At 36.0% G+C, this 16,873-nt stretch overlaps 1 protein-coding gene across 1 annotated transcript in view; it reads right to left on the minus strand.

Annotated features, from left to right (window-relative positions):
* LOC148947161 (uncharacterized) overlaps positions 1-16,873 on the minus strand; it is a 171,475-nt gene that overhangs the window by 116,031 nt on the left and 38,571 nt on the right. The window contains exon 2 of the mRNA XM_089096907.1: positions 894-1,083. Coding sequence (XP_088953033.1) covers positions 894-985 — 92 coding nt within the window. The 5' untranslated portion in view covers positions 986-1,083. The remainder of the gene's footprint in view (positions 1-893; positions 1,084-16,873) is intronic.

A 16,873-nucleotide genomic window follows, 5' to 3' on the forward strand; every position in this document is an offset into this window, starting at 1 on the left:
GGTGTGACCAGAAACCTTTTAAGTTATACAGAACATTGACTTAGAGCATGGATTCTCACGGGATGAGATGTGCTCGGTAGAACCGCATCTTGAACACAGAGTCACATTTTCCCACTCCGCTGCTTTGTGACCGACTTGGTGATAATTAAAACACTTTTTTGGCATGGAAATGAATTGTTGGGCAGTCAGTCTTTCGTAGCCTTTTTTTGATAGATTCACTCAGGAATGTTTGCAAATGAAGTTGCTGTTTAAAATAAACTTTAAATGCCCTAGATCTACTACATTGAACTACTTTAGAGCAGTTAAGAATACGTGTCATGAGGTCTGGCTCATATATTTATGGTGGAACACTTCTAACGATTGCAATGAAAGCTGGAGACTTCCTTGACGCTGTTATATTTTGCTGGGACTGTTTCACACTTTCAGCGATAGAATTGGCAGCATTTTTGCTTCGCAGGACAACTTTCCATTCGTTATCGGAACGCTTTAGTTGTTCAATATCTTTTGAAGCAACCAGACGGTCTAAAAATTGCTTCTTCTGTTCTGGCGAAGGCAGGTTGGGACAGTTCTTCAAGACTACAGCATAAGTAAGTGGTTTTGCGTTACGCTGGAGTTAATTAAGAGGTGCATGGGGGCTAGTAAAGCCAAATACTTTCTGTTTCTTCGCCTTAGCCTGGATAAGCCTGCCAATTTCTCGACTGAGTTCATTAATTTGCGAGACCACGAAGCAGCAACCGCATCGCCAATAACAAGTATGTCACTTGGCGAATAAATTACAAATATTGCCACGACTCGTTTTTCTTTAGCCGCTGTAGCAAACCATTTACATAAATCTAAACCATTATCATCGTCCTTTTGACATTTAATTAATCTAGAACTGATCACAAGCTCACCTTGTAATACCTCTTGCTTTTAAAAGAGCGTCGTGAGTGAAGAAACTCACTGCCTTTCCGACAAATGTCTCGGCTCTTAATCCATTAAGCATCCACCTTGATGCAAAATTTAGACCCGGGTTCAAGATAATCTTCTGTTCAGTCGTACCTCCGAACTCTGAGTTAGAAAGATTGGCGCTTGGCTTTCTACCTGCCAAAAAACTCATAAACAAACAATATGTTTGTAAATGATTAACAACAGCACCTATACAACTAATGAACGCCATCTATAATAGCAGAAAATAATAAGAATCTAATAATGTCAACGCAAGGAAAATGAGCATGTTATTTCAATGGATATCATCAAGCAAATGTCAAATTTATGGACGAATCTTCGTAAGGTAGGTCTAACCTTGCCCACTTAAGTATCCACAGATACACATTATCAGTCAATCAAACAAAATCAATGTAATTCAAATTGAACAATTTTCTCACTGTTCATTCATAACCTTTTTTTCGTGAAAGGTTGTACTTAATGTAACTTGGCATAGAAAATTACAGGCGCAGTATGAAAGCCGCCTAAGAGTATAGAGCCTGAACTTTGCGGTAGTTAGGATACGGAGCTGATCTTACGCATGCAGTCTGAGTTGCGACAACAAATTTAAACACAGAATAGAAATAGTTTATTTTAGTCGGAACAGTCAAATTTTAATCTGGTACCTCTGAAGGGGTCGTATCCAGGATTTTTTCCGGTACAAAAAACTTTAAAACGCATCAAAAATTTGTTTATATTCATTGTTATTACGTTTTTACAAGTCAGGCAAACATTTTGGGGAGGAGGGGTTCAAACCCCTCCGCCCCCTGGATACGGCCTTGACCTCTGGTACCAAGGGACATTTTTTTTCATCTTGAAGTATAATGACACGCATACTGCTCTGTCCTGCTTATGCTATTTTGATACTGCTCTGCTGCTAAGTAGACGCAATTACGTTGGTCATGTAGTACTGTAGTGCAAAGAGTGGGAACTGATTAGGTGGTTGCCCATCTAATATTTTAACTTTTAATCATGCTCTTTACTTTCATTTGCAAAAACTTGTTTTATTTAATTTTGTTCGTTTTTATTATCATATCCATGTTAATCCTGAATATGAGGGGCTATCCTCCGAGACAACCCTGTGGATTGTCTCGGGATTGATTTTTATCTTCGCAATACAGGGCCCAAGGTCCTCCCCCTACCACAAGGTTGGGAGACAGGCTTGCTACCTGTCCCTATAAAGACACCCAAAAGTATAAAGTCAATTTGACGCTCTATGCGCCATCAATTGCTCTGGAGCATCTTTGACTCTTTTTTTTTTTACCAACCACGGCCCTTACGCAAAAGTTTTACCTGTGTAAAACTATGTTCTGGCAATAAGGGCTCATTTACGGCTCAATATGGTTCATTTTTTTCAATCAATAAAATAACATTTTCTTAAAAAATGACGGAGAATAATGCCCTATCACACCCCAAACAATTACGCTTTTGAAAACTAACCTTCCCTGTTAAAAACTACCGATCCTGAAGTAAAAATTTCAATCCCCTAATTTCTCATGCTGTCTGCTTAGTCAAAATATGTCCTTACAAACGACTGGAGGTAGGGGTTAAATGTATCCTTTATATTTGTCTGAAGTACTCCTCATGGGAAGTTCGATAATTAAAAAAAAGAGTGCTTTAGGTGCCCCCTTGCCCATAAAAGATGCACTAGTCCATCTCCTTATGGCTAATATGGTTCTATGCAGTACCGAATACTCGTTATCATTAGCCTATAATAATTATTGTTCATTTGGTATGGACTGAAAATCTGCTTAGGTTTTAAGATTACCTTTTGGTTAGCTGTAGGCCAATCAGCTAAATCTGAATGTTCGGTCGATGCCATTTTAGCCCTGTATAGACAAATAAATACTTTTTTTGCGGCACGAACAAGGTTGCCAACTTTTTGGTCCATGAACGTGTCCCCTGAACATTCAAAAATGTGTCATTTTTAGCTAAAAATGTGTCCATCTTGAAATCTCAAAAACTAGAGGTGAATTTTTTTTTTAACAAAGTTGTATTATTGACCAAAAGACGCTTTGTAAACCTCTTTCAAGGCGCCCAGTTAACATTAAATAAAATGGCAACAACAAAAAAGAAACATAAACATTCATACAAAATGATTTAGTGGGAAAGAACAAATCTCATATAAACATGTAAATCTCTTACTTGGAAGAAAATCCTTTACTTACATCTCTGGCAAATCCTGGATTTTAAAAAAAAAAAGAAAAAAAAAGAAGAAAAAAAAAGCACTACTGTGGTGAAAAAGTGATATTTTTTTTACCAAAATATATATCCAGTTAGTAAATTTTTCTTCTTTTTTATAACAGTTAAAATGTGTCCCTTTTTTGCTCTTTTAAGTCCCAAATTCCTAAAATTTGTCACTTTTTTGTCCTTTTAAGTCATTGTGTCCCGGCACATCGGAATGTGTCCTTTTGACACAAAATATATCCGGTTTTGTCCTAGTGTTCTTAGAAAGGGCACTAGAACTTTAGATTTCTGCTTAAATAATACCCTTCTCAATATTTTACCACCACTAATTCGATACGATGACCCCTGGGGAAAACAGACAACCGCAACGATCCTCCTTGGAAAAAAAACACTTTTTTTTAGATTGGAGGGTCAAATCTCTGATCTAGTTGACATGTTGAATTTCATATCATACTTTTCCAAGATATCACTCCTTTTTGTGAGTATTTCACTTTTTTTTATAAATTGACGCAAGTTTTTTTGTGTTAACTGACGGTATTTGTCAGTTATTCGCTTACTTTGTATGGGCATGGCCATCTGATATAATCATATTTCATATGTCATTAAGAATAACGAAGATAGCATACCAAAACAATAAATTATACCGCTTTTTTTTACTGTTACTAGTTTTAACTCTAGGCCAGCTTTCTCACAATTGACTTTTCAACTGAAACGTTTGTCCAGGGAGTACGGCTTTTAAACTCCACAGACCACTTAAAAAACCGTTCGTTCTTTTTATTGGCTTAAACTTTCACACGGAAAAACCAGTCAGGTGGAGTTTAACTTCTACTCTTTTTACTAGCCTTAAATTTCCAACTCTAAACCCAAGCAGGTTTTAGAAAGGTGGAACTTTTGTATTCCCAGAAATAAGAGATAATATGTGACTGGCCTATAAAAATACGCCACAGATGCAAAGAAGTACGTCATGGAAGCACCAAAGTACTCAGCATCAAAGAGCGTCATGAAATTTGAACTGAAGTAAAAGCCAAGTACTTGGACTTTGTACTTAAATACTCCTCACTAATGAAGCTTATGACACGACTTAAGCAATAACGACATTTCCTTGACCAACCCTTTAAAAACAGAGATTTAATTTGAAAGCCATTGTGTGAAGTTTAGTACCAAAATAACAACACGAGAAAATTAGTAGGAGGGATTTACTGACACAAATGGGGCAATGCAGGGAATTATAACGTAAGACATCATCAAATGCACCAAATACTCGCTGTCAGGCAGTAAACTCCATCACGGGATGTAAAAACATCATCCATAAAAGCGTACAAGAATATATGACTGTACGCAGCAAACACTCTATGGAAGCCAACCAGCATAGACGTAAAATCGCACCCTAAAATATTATCCGGCTATAGTGACGGTTCCAATATCTTATTTAAAAAGCACACAGTGATTGGACGGTACAATTACCTAGATCTTTACTTGTCTTAAGAATAAAGCTGGTGTGATCAATTAAGAAGCTATCAGGTACAATAGACGAGCATGGAGCAGCGCTTGGAAATAACTAATGAGAACAGGGCAACCACACGTAACACTAATCATGGTTACACCGATAGCTATGACACGGAAAGGACACCTGATTGCCGAATTAATTTCAAAAAATATTGCTTAGAGGCTCGTATGAACAGTACTAAATCTGTCCCATAACGACTCGAAATCGAATAACGTCAAACTCGAGCAAGCACTGAGAGTACACTATTTACCATTAACAAGATGTCTCCAAAAGGTCTTATCACTTAGTCCAGACGTGTGTTCAAGCGAGCACGGTGCAAACTACTTATATGATCATACTTATATGTCTCTTTGATCTTAAAAATAGTTCCAAAGAAAGGACGATCACAAACGATAGGTGCATTCAAAACCTCGCTATAGATTTAGTTTTTGCTTCTGGGTCAACGCTCTATAAAAGCTTTCTGGTACCTGATTGAACTCTCGAAAAAGCCCAAAACAGCTTTGGCTCTATTCACTGATGATTAACATTACATCACTGAAGACCATATTGACATTTTATCACTAAATACCATGTTAATCGACATTTACATTATATCATATGAAATATTTTATGACATTTCATTTACCACCATTGACATTTTATCACTAAAGACCATATTAATTATCATGATGGTCAATGGTATGCAACACACATGCCAAAATTGGGGATGAAAATGTTGGAGGGGCATGGGTCTCTGCACTATGTACTCAACATATAGATTTTGGACGTCTATATTTCGATATTAGCCTCATTTTTGTAATCATTAAACTCATAATTTTATTCAGCTTTTTGAGAGGGCCAGAACAAGTGTTTACGTGAAAAGTGGGAGAGAAACGGCTAAGGAGTGATGGAAGGGGTACAAGCCCAATGAATTAGGACCCTCCAATCAAGTACACTCTTGCAAGGTTGATTTCAAAAGGTGTGATATTTAAAATATGTACTTGGCGTGTTTTGATTTTAGACATCTATATTGCGGAATTAGTATAATAGTTGTAATTAGTAAATTCAGAAGCTCTTAATTGCCATATTATGGGAATAAATAAAGAGAAAAAAATTCGGAGAGGTAGAGGTAGAATTGGCGTGATGGCGCCATTTTAAGCATTTTCGTCATACAGATTGAAAATACTTGTATGACTCTGGCTTCAACTATGTACAACATATTCACTTCTTCGTTAAAATGTAACGATAAAACCTCTGTTTTACTATGATATCTTCGGACGCACATTATAACTGCCGAGACCCATTAGTATGGCTATCTTAAAATTTCGATTTGAGCCATTCCGGGCTGCGGGGGCGACCAGTTGCAAAGGCATTCAACATAAAGGGCAAGTGGTAACAATAAAAATGCACAGGAGACTCGCCTCTCTCTACTAAATCAAAGAGTCCACGTTAACTAAAAATATTTGATTTAATTCTTGCATTTTGTATCTTTTTTTAGAATCTACCCCCCTCTCAAAATTCCGTGCACGTGCTAGATTTCAGCTTTCTATCTACTTACAAACAGAATTCAGATTAGATAAAGTGCTTTCACCCTTTTCGCTGTCAATTAAAGAAAAAGAACATCAATAACAGCGAAATCATATTTAGTATTACTCGCGGCATAGCCTATTCTCTACTACATGGTATATATCTCGCAGCACCACTTATTCTGGCAAAAGTGGAATACTTCACACCGCGTGCATACATACTTCCGCCAGGCCACACCTCTTGCCTAGCATGGCACGCAACCACCCTTCATGGTAGACACCACGTGGTGTACACGACAATTGAATGTGACAATTCCTTGTTTTAGTATGACTTATCTTTCAAACTAGTTGGAAAACTAGCTTTCTTAGATAAAATATTTATTGCGTAGCAGTCAACTTGATTATAATATACACGATGCTCCAATCATTATTATCAGAGCGAGCTGACTAAGGAGTAAGGACACGCAACAAAACTTTACGATTTTGTATGATTACCTCTGAAAAAGGTTTTCTGATATGCTGAATCTGATGGTGTGATTTTCATTGAGATTCTTAGACTTTTAGGGGATGTTTCACCCCTTTTTGGAGAATCAGGTAAATTTCCTCAGGCTCATAGCCTTTGATGTATAATACTAGACTTAATGAAACTTATATATTTGGAATTAGCATAATAAACCGATTCTGTTGATATATCTATCGGTATCAAAATTCTGTTTTTTAAAGCTTCAGTTACTATAGAAACTCTACTTACTACGTCCCTCCTTACTTACAGTTCGTTACCACGAACTGCTTGATTGACTTTTAAAAAACCAAGTTTCTTCAGCTGAAAGTAAGGAGCAACAGTAAAAGTTAAAACAAACAGAAATTATACCGTATATGAGGGGGGCTGCCCCTTCCTCGCTCTTTACGCTAAAGTCTTAAAGTTCTTTAAAAATACTTCTTATTCCAATTCAACGGCACTTGTGTTTGAAAAGCCTTTCTTAAAAAACTGGGACAAAAAGGCAAACTTTAGCGTGTTCTGTTTGTTTTATATTTTAATGTTGCTCCTTACTTTTAGCTGAAAAAATTTGTTTTTTTATTTATTTAATCATGACAAAGGCCTTCCTAACATGTGCAAAATACGACAAGCAAAAAAAAACCTAAAAAATATATTTGTGTGTAAGACCACCATGCGAAGTTCTGGTAAAACTGTATTACTTGATACCAAAGCTGTATTAAAAGGGTAAGGTACCCCCCCCCCTCAGGGTACCAAAGAGAAGATGTAAAAATCTTATCGGTGATGGTACTCGATATTCACTTTAATAATGACGTAGATAATTTCGAAGACCACACTACCTTTCCATGACAATAAATAAAAGTTCAAATAGGCATAAAATCCTTTTAATACTATACTATAATACTATACTATACTATTTTAATACTATACTATAGTAGTATCTACTGATGACGGTCACTGCGTTTGTGACCGAAATATTTAGCATTTTTGTGAAACTTATCACTGTCTATTAAAAGGATTTTTATCCCTATTTGAACTTTTATTTATTTAACAATGACTCTTGAGCAGGGATAGCCAGCTTCCCTTGAATTGTGTTCACGTCAAAGAATATACCTATATTATTGGTTACGGCATCATGCCACTATACAAAGACATCTCAAGCCTGAAGCTTGAGAGAGAAAAAAAAAAGTATTTTCACTATCGAGTTAGTAGATTCCATTAAGATGGTGACGATTTTGATATGTAAGGCCTGTTTTATCTAGAAAGCTTCATTCCAATTCATTCCTTACTTTCTACATTTTGTCAAGGAAAGATCTAAACTTTATAGGTAGTTAAAGGGGAATAATCAAACTGCTCTCGTTTTATTTAGTAATTAAATAAAAAAAAATTCTTTTTAACTGAAAGTAAGGAGCGATATTACAACTTATAACGAACAAAAATTATTCCATATATGAAAGGGGCTGTCACCTCCTCAACGCCTCGCTCTTTACGCTAAATTTTTTATTGTTTTAAAAAGTAGAGTTGTAATATAGAGTCAAAACACTCCCCAATAGCAAATACTATACGTAAGCAATGGACAAATTTTGTAACTTAAAGACATTTCCCCGGGGGCAGTGGGGGTCATGACATTTCCAAAGGCATAGTTCTTCGGCCTTTCAACTATGCTGAACAAAATGACTATCTCAAAATTTTGATCAGACGATTTTGAGAAATAAGGTGCGTGGGAGAGGGCCTAGTTTCCCTCCTATATTTTTGGCCACTTAAAAAGGGCACTAGAACTTTTAATTCCGTTTAAATGAGATCTTTCCCGATATTCTAGGACCGCTGGATCGATACGATAACTTCTGGGGAAAAAACAAACAAATAAACACGCATCCGTGATCTTTATTCTGGCAAAAAATACAAATTCCACATTTTTGCAGATAGGAGCTTGAAACCTCTACAGCAGGTTTTCTAATATGATGGCGTGATTTTCATTAATATTTTAAGACTTTAGTGGGTGTTTCCTCTTTTTTCTCAGGCTTGATTCGTAAGATTAAACTTAAAAATTCGATTCTTTTGATGTATCTATTGTTATCAAAATTCCGTTTTTTAGGGTTTCCGTTACTATTGAGCCGGGTCGCTTCTTACTTACAGTTCGTTACCACGAACTGTTTGATGAGAAGAAATGATTATTTCCCCTGTCGAACCAAGTTAAGCAATGATAAAACTGGTTTTCTTAACCAGCAACATTAAGTATGTCTGTTCAGCTTCTATGAATTTATCTAAAAAAACAGGTCACTGTCATCCTTGTTGGAAATTATAAATGCCCGACGAAGGGTAGGGGAGAATAGGGTATTCTCTACCCAGAAAAATTCCCACAGGCACCACACCCCTACCAATAAAGCATGTTAGTAATACAAAGTGGACCTAGAATTGTTGCTCTCCAGAAAAAAAGACAAAGCAGTTAGTCGCCCTAATTTTACAACTCATCCTCTAACTTAGTTCTTAATGTCTTAATGTCAGATGCGCTGCAAATTCAGTTCTGATGATTTACCCCATTCTTAACTCTCACTGCTCTCGAGCAACTCCACCAAAGTCGAATAGAATTTTGAATATTCTACTTTAATTTTACACTCTACCAAGGCCAACACTCTACCACGTGTTGTCTAGAATATTTTAAACTTAATTGTCGAGCTATTGGCAGTGGAGATAGCAAAGAATAATTGATAATTAGTTTTCCTTTCCTTTTTGCTATCGTTAGAAACGCCTTCGACACAAGTGGACTGCTTAAAATATCCTTATTACGTTGATAAGCAACTTATAACGGAGTGATTTCATAATGCCATTCACGTTAAGCAGCTTACGTCAAGATTAATATATATAACGAACCTTACGCAAACCGGTGTGATTGGCCTACTTTGCCAATGTGGAACCACTGTCACTCCGAAGAGCTATCTAAAATATGAGATTTAAGTTCAACTTAGAGACTTATATTGTTCGAAAAGTCAGACACGTCCACGGAACTTTTTGTGGAGGAGGGGGAGGGACAATAATAAAAAATATTATTTGTTAGTTTGAACAAATGACTACAAATTCAAGAAAATTTAGGATTTCGCGACCTCCCTTTTGCGTATGTCTCTCCTAGGAGTTTCGACTCATAGCTGGTGATTTTAGGCGGCTGGAAAAGTCAGGAGCTATTCAAAGTTAACTTTGTTGAGCAGGTCGTTTCTGTTTTTCTTTGCTTTTACAGTTTATGATTTCTTGCTTTCTTTTCTAATATTATTTTCTTTTATTAGCGCATTTTACTATATTATATTGCACATGCTCTGTTTCCTCTATTTTTTTGGGGGGGGGGGATAATTTGTAACTTAGCGTATTGTCTATTGTACTGTATTTGCGGTTTCAAGTCATTGTATTGCTAGGCCCCCAACAAGATAAGCTTCTTCGGCCAAATAACTATATTATAGTTATTTTACTATATTATATTGCGCATGCTCTGTTTCCTCTATTTTTTTTTGGGGGGGGATAATTTGTAACTTAGCGTATTGTCTATTGTACTGTATTTGCGGTTTCAAGTCATTGTATTGCTAGGCCCCCAACAAGATAAGCTTCTTCGGCCAAACAACCATTACTAGTGCTTCTAAACTATTTTTTTTGTAAGAAAAAATTGATTGATTTATTATCCTTTACCGCTTCTAAAAAAAACACCGTTAGTAAATATACCACTGATCCCATGAAATTCTTAAATATGAATCCTACAGAATTCTTATCTATAATAACTATGGCATGTATTTATGGGAAAATTTGAAATACGTCAGAAGCAAAACTGACATTTAACGCTATATTTTAAGAAAACCTCACGTTGAACGTTTTTTATACGATTGCCAAAGTTAGGCGAAAATTTAATAGCTGGGTTAACACATACTTTATCATAAAATAAAAAATAGCAAAAAATTATGATGACAAAAAAGGTCATTTTGAGTGAAATTGATACTCAAACAAACAGAAATTATCGCTTCTAAGTCTGTGCAACATACTTCGGGAAGGCGTCATAACATCTAACCGTCTGGAGTACTAACGTCGGGATCGACAAAATCCGTCATAACATCGACAAAAAAATCCGTCAGAACCACCAACCGTCACAACATCCAAAATTTTAAAACTTTAGTTTTTTGGGGGTCTAGGGGGGAAAGGTACCTAGGTTAGGTTAGTTTACGTATTCAATATATACAACGCTTTACCCCCACCCCCCTGATCTGCAAATATATAGCCGAAATTTGTTTCTAAACTATTATATACTTATTAATATTAGATAAACTTACACATTTTTTTACATGTTTTGACGGTTAGTGATTCTGACGGATTTTCCTTTTAGATGTTATGGCGTTTAGTGCTTGTGACTGTTAGTCGAAATGGTAGCACCCCCATACATCTACAGATAAATTTCAATAAGCTGAATTTTAATATTTTATAGAACAGAAATAATGTTACTGTTAGAAAACTCACTTTGACTAGTAGCCTACTAGTCAAAGTGAGTAGTAGGCTACTTAAATGAAGTATGCTTAGTTTGACTCTTGAATGTATGCTAGATCATTACTGCTATCTCAATTTTTGCCATGACAATTATTTTAGTCTAATTTGCTTAGTAATTTGTGAATAGTTTTGCTTTTTTTCTTTATTTGAATGATCTAGTTTCTTAATATTCGAGGATTGTCATGAAAAAGCTCACAAGCAAATATGAAATAAAACTGTATAATCATGCTGTTAAACTGTTTGACTAGTTTTGACTATTTGACTGATTTGACTGAAAACTCACTTTGACTAGTAGCCTAACTGCTTTTTTTTTCTTTTGGCTGCCGCTGCTGCAGTGCAAAATCATGGAAAGCAATATAAATTTGCGTTTACAAATATACAAATTAAACACATTTATTCGCCAGACTGAGCCAATTTTCTGCAAGATTAACGACAGTCACTAGTCGTTTTTTTTCTCCGCAATTATCTAATGGCCCTGAGTCTGCATCAAGCTATAAATAGCTTAATGTAGGCTCTTATTTGGTAGTCGGAAATTTTCAAAACAACATACTGCCAAATTGTTTTATAGCAGGTTTTTCTGTTCTCGTTCACTATTGACAAGTTGCACATATGTCTCATCACTGCGTTTTTATTTGTTTGTTGGTTTGTTTTTTTCCCCCAGGGGTGGTCATATGGAAGCAGTGGTCATAAAATTTCATGGAAAGGGAGGTTAAAAGTGCTAGTGCCCTTTTTAAGCACCAACAGAGATCAAGCCGCCGGAATGTACCGATTTCTGCCATTTTGTGCCACAGACAATTTTTTCCCCAAACAAGACTCAAATACTATCAGTAGGAGTAACCCAATAGATACTGTACGAACATAATTTATGCATGTTTTTTGTTAATGGTTGTTTGATGATTATGAGTGTTGGTCAATTTATTTGTTGTTTTCTTGGAAGTAGGCATAAGTTTAACAACAATTTGCTTGTAGATATTATTTTAACAACAGCTTCGATGTAGACAGAAGTTCAACGACAACTTGGATGTAGACATAAGTTCAAAAACAACTTGGATATAGACATAAGTTCAACAACAACTTGGATGTAGACATAAGTTCAACAACAACTTGGATGTAGACATAAGTTCAACAACAATTTGCATGTAGACATGAATTTAACAACAATTTGGATGTAGACATTAGTTAAACGACAACTCGGTTTCATACTTTAGTTCAAAAACAATTTACTTGTAGACTTTTGTTCAATAGCAACTTAGATTTAGAAATTACTTAAACAGCAACTTAGATTTAGTCATACCCTCAACAGCAACCTGGATGTAGACAAAAGTTCGAGAACAACTTGGATGTAGACATAAGTTCAACAACAATTTGGATGTAGACATAAGTTAAACAACAGCTTGGATGTAGACAGAAGTTCAAGAACAACTTGGATATAGACGTAAGTTCGAAAACAATTGCTGGGTAATTGACTCTAACGGGACAGAATAACGTGTCTCTTTCTAGGCCAATCAAGGGTTGTTCCTATTGATCCACTAACGGGACAGGATCACGTGTTTCTTTCTAGGTCAATGGACTTACGTAAGGTTTCACTTACATCACAATTCAGCCTTGAGATTTTGTTTATAATGGATATGCGTTGAGCTTGAACTATCATACCATCTCGAGACATTATGAAGAGAACATTAAATATTGTTGACTTGGAAGCTTTAGCTACACATATTTATAATGTGAGTTCTTTTTAGTAAATTTTCTTAGGTTATTTCCAAATAAAATCTTTTTTTGTAGTCCCTCTCAAACATATTCAAATTCAGGTATACCCACCCCCCCGAAAAAAAAATCTCCACTATGCGATGTTTATAGTCGTTAGAAAGCGTAAAATACGCTTTTTTTTACCGTGTAAACCCCCAACAGTTAACGATTTTAATTCTTTCTTTGGAAATAATTCACTTTTCAAAAAATATACGCAATTCTTATGCTTTCTATATTCTAGCTAAAAGTGTCAACTGACATCCGTCAACTCTTAGGTATTAATATGCCGATCCACTTATGACACTAAGCCGCTAACCTGACTTTTATCAATTCGGTAAACATGTTAAAACCTTAATTATTGCATCCTGTCAAGTGCATGCATCCGGCAAGCTAAATTCTCGTGAATTTGCACTTAAACATTACAATGGTTTCAAAAAAATGATGTTTTTTCAGTCAAATTAGCGACAGTAAATCTTATGAATTGCTAGGGGGAGAGTGGGGGGGGGGTAGCTGTTGCTTATGATAAATAGTTTCATATAGTATTTGTCTTCCATTTTGAGTACTCGGTGTTTATATGGGGGGAGGGGGGTTAAGAAAAAGATACATACCTGCCATGAGAAGGTTTATTGAAGCGAGGGACCTTTTAAATGACCTAAATTGATACATCCTGTGACCCTAGAGGAATAATTTGCAAATATATTCGTTACGTTTCTATGGCATGTATTTAAATTTTTTAATGGTAAAAATACGATTTCTATGCTTTTCGGGTGTATTTCCTGCATGGAATTTATTTAATTTTTTTTCTATATGGTAAAAATAGGAGCTACTGACTGTCGCAGTATATCTCTCGCAAATTTTACTTTTTGCTTTGCTGAAAAGGGGGATGGGGACTTCTTGGGGCAATGGCAGATGTTTTCTAGACAAAATTATGCCTTACAATAAATTTTGTAGAAGGGGGTACTAATTTTTCTTCTGTAACACGGAGTCGTTATTTTCTACTAAATTTTTTCTTCTCTTTAAGGACGATTCTGACAAATGCCCCCCTCCATCAAAGAGGGCTAGGGTTAATGATAAAACCCCTGTGAGGGCGAGAGTTGTGCAGTATGGCCGCTGGCCGAGGCCCTCCAGACAAACGATGCCTGCACAAGATCCACATCATCGACCTACCACGCTGCCTAACCAAGCCACAGTCCAATCCGAGCAGGCTCCAATGCAGCCTGGCAGAAAATTAAAGAGAGAGTGGATGGCTGCTCATAACGTCACTGCTGCACAATATTGTGAGGTCACCCCTATCAAGCATTACCGGGCCCTTCGCGACCAATGCAAGGCGAGAATGGTATGGCCCCTAGAGTCCTCAAGATGCAAGCTGTAGACCTAAATGTAAGTTTCCATATTTTTATTTCTCGCTAAAGATTTTTTCTCCCAAAGGAAATATAATGTTCTCCTTTTGAACTGTTTAATTATTGAATCATGTCAAGTGCATGCGTTCAGCCTGCTGAAATCTCATGAATAAGGTTAGTGAAGCCAAAAAAGGCACAATATTCCTGTCATAATTTCAAATAGTAAGAAGTAAAATCTTTTGCAATATTGTTTCTTTAGTGAATACTGATTTGTTGACGAACGGTTATTCTTGCCTCTACAGATATCATAAAAGCCAATATCTATCAGAATGAGTTGTGTATCATGACCGGAGATGGCCAGAACGAGATAGACTATCCATTTCAAACCAAGTAAAGACCCCAGTTTTTTTTCCAAAGCAGATAAAGAGTATTAATTTGAAATTCTTGGGGGTTGGTTTAACAAAATCAAAATCTATTTTGTCTTGTTTTAGACTGTTAATATATTATACCACTAATGCATATTGGGTGACTATTAAATTGGAACTTTCTGGATATATAGAATAGTTAGAGTAGGGAACAGTGAATTAACCAAATGGTACTATGTTCATACAGATAGTGATACTGCTTCTATTACTACTACTAATAAGCGTGTTTTAAATAATATGTAAATAATAATCCAAATTTTAAAAAAGGGTGATTTAGACACTTTGAAAATAAGCTATTTTCATTTATAGATTGCATTGGTTCCATATTTTCTATCTCCCCCCTCATCAGTTGAAGAAGAAACAAGTCATAAACTTATTGACGCGCCTATGGAGTTTCATGACATTCAGAAACTTGAAACATCAGCTATCAACGATAATGAATGGCATGGTATGGTTAACTCTGATGAAATACCTTCTAATATTGACGATTTATTAAGTAATTATTTCAATGTAGATAACAGCACAGTTGAGCAAGGCAATGTAGCTAGTTCAGTGGGTGACTTACCATTGCTAAGTCCAAATACATGGCAAATTTTACCCTTCCCCCTTAGATTTAATGAATATGGTTCCACTTCAATCAAATGAAATGACTTCGATAGATTCTCACAGCCCTGTTATTGAACAAAGTGGGGGAGAGGGTGATAATATACAAGGGGGTAGGGTAATGTTATACAATTCACAACACTACCAGAATTTCATCAAACAAATTCGATATTAAATACAATAGTCGTTTATACTGCAACCTTTGGGGATCCATTTAATTCACTTATGGGGGGGGGAGGAATTTATAATTGAACCTATAGATATTGTTCATGAATATGTAGAAAAAATTCGTGCACTTTTAAAAAACCAGACTCAGTTGTGGGGGGGGAGGGTAGGGCCTCTATTAAGATTTCAATTGTTTTAAAAATATTTTATTTGAATGAGGGAAAAAGCAACGTGTACGATCATTATGTACACATCAAGATGTTGGTGGTATATCCTCATTTGGAAAATTTTGAAATAATTTATATTCAATGAATAGACCAAATTATCACGCATCTCGAAAATTATAATGAAAATGGTAGTGGTTCCGTAGTTTTATTTGTTGAAAATTATAGTGTAAATATATGTAAATTTAAAAAAGATTTTAATTTAAGAGGTGGGGCAGGAGGGGCGGGGGAAAGGTCAATAGTTTAAAAATATAATCCCGATTTAGATGGATGTGAGGGCGTTCAACGAATCTGTTTTGAAACAGGCAAAAAATGTTTCATGTACGCTATCCTCATATCAGCTTCCGAACCCTTAGAATGCAACGCTACAAAGAAAAATTTGGAATACTGGGCTGTACATGGGAAAGAGGGATCCGATTTTCCCCCTGTAGATTTCTCTTATTTAGAGGAAAAATTTCCAGTAACGATCAGGCCAATTGATATTTTCGAACGGGCCAATCCCATTTGAATATCGGCATTACTTTGATCCAATATTAAACAGAATTTGAGGATGGAGCACGTTCTAATAAAAAGGGGGTGTTGTTCCCAGTAAGGGGCCCGTCAATTGAATTCGTGAAGCACTGGGTTTGGTTGTTGCATACACCACCTAGTGAACCCACTTCAATTGGCCATTTCAACCCAATTACAGATATCAGTAGAGTTCTGGGGGAGGGTAAAAAGAATAAGGGGGTATTTTTCTACTGTCCAACATGCCTGTCTAGATTTCATAGTGATTTAAAACTACAGAATCAACTGAAGCATTGTAGTCGTCATGGCTATCAATCAGTGAAAATAGTTTCGGGTGACAGGGGTATTTTAAGATTAAAAAATTTCCAGAATACCCTCCTGCAAAGCAATAAGATCGCTTTGGATTGTGAAGCTAAGCTAGCGGATGTGAACGACACCCGATTTCCGAATCTAATCAAAGAACATCAAGCTATTGCGGTTTCCTATGCCCACACACAAAGAGACAACTCTAACACAGTGCAGTTGTTAGAAATAGGCGAAACATTCAACGGGAATAATTTGTTGATCAATGCATTGAATAACTCAATTGTTAATATAATAGGAGCTAATTTTCGTTTCAGAAATAATCATTGTCCAGTTATGTTATCTGCAGTAGATCGTCTGGTTACTAAAAATCAGAAAAAATAT

This window comes from Artemia sp. Qi Xiang Cuo, chromosome 11 (assembly GCF_049724085.1).
Source record: "Artemia sp. Qi Xiang Cuo chromosome 11, ASM4972408v1, whole genome shotgun sequence".
NCBI classification, from domain to species: Eukaryota; Metazoa; Arthropoda; class Branchiopoda; order Anostraca; family Artemiidae; genus Artemia; species Artemia sp. Qi Xiang Cuo.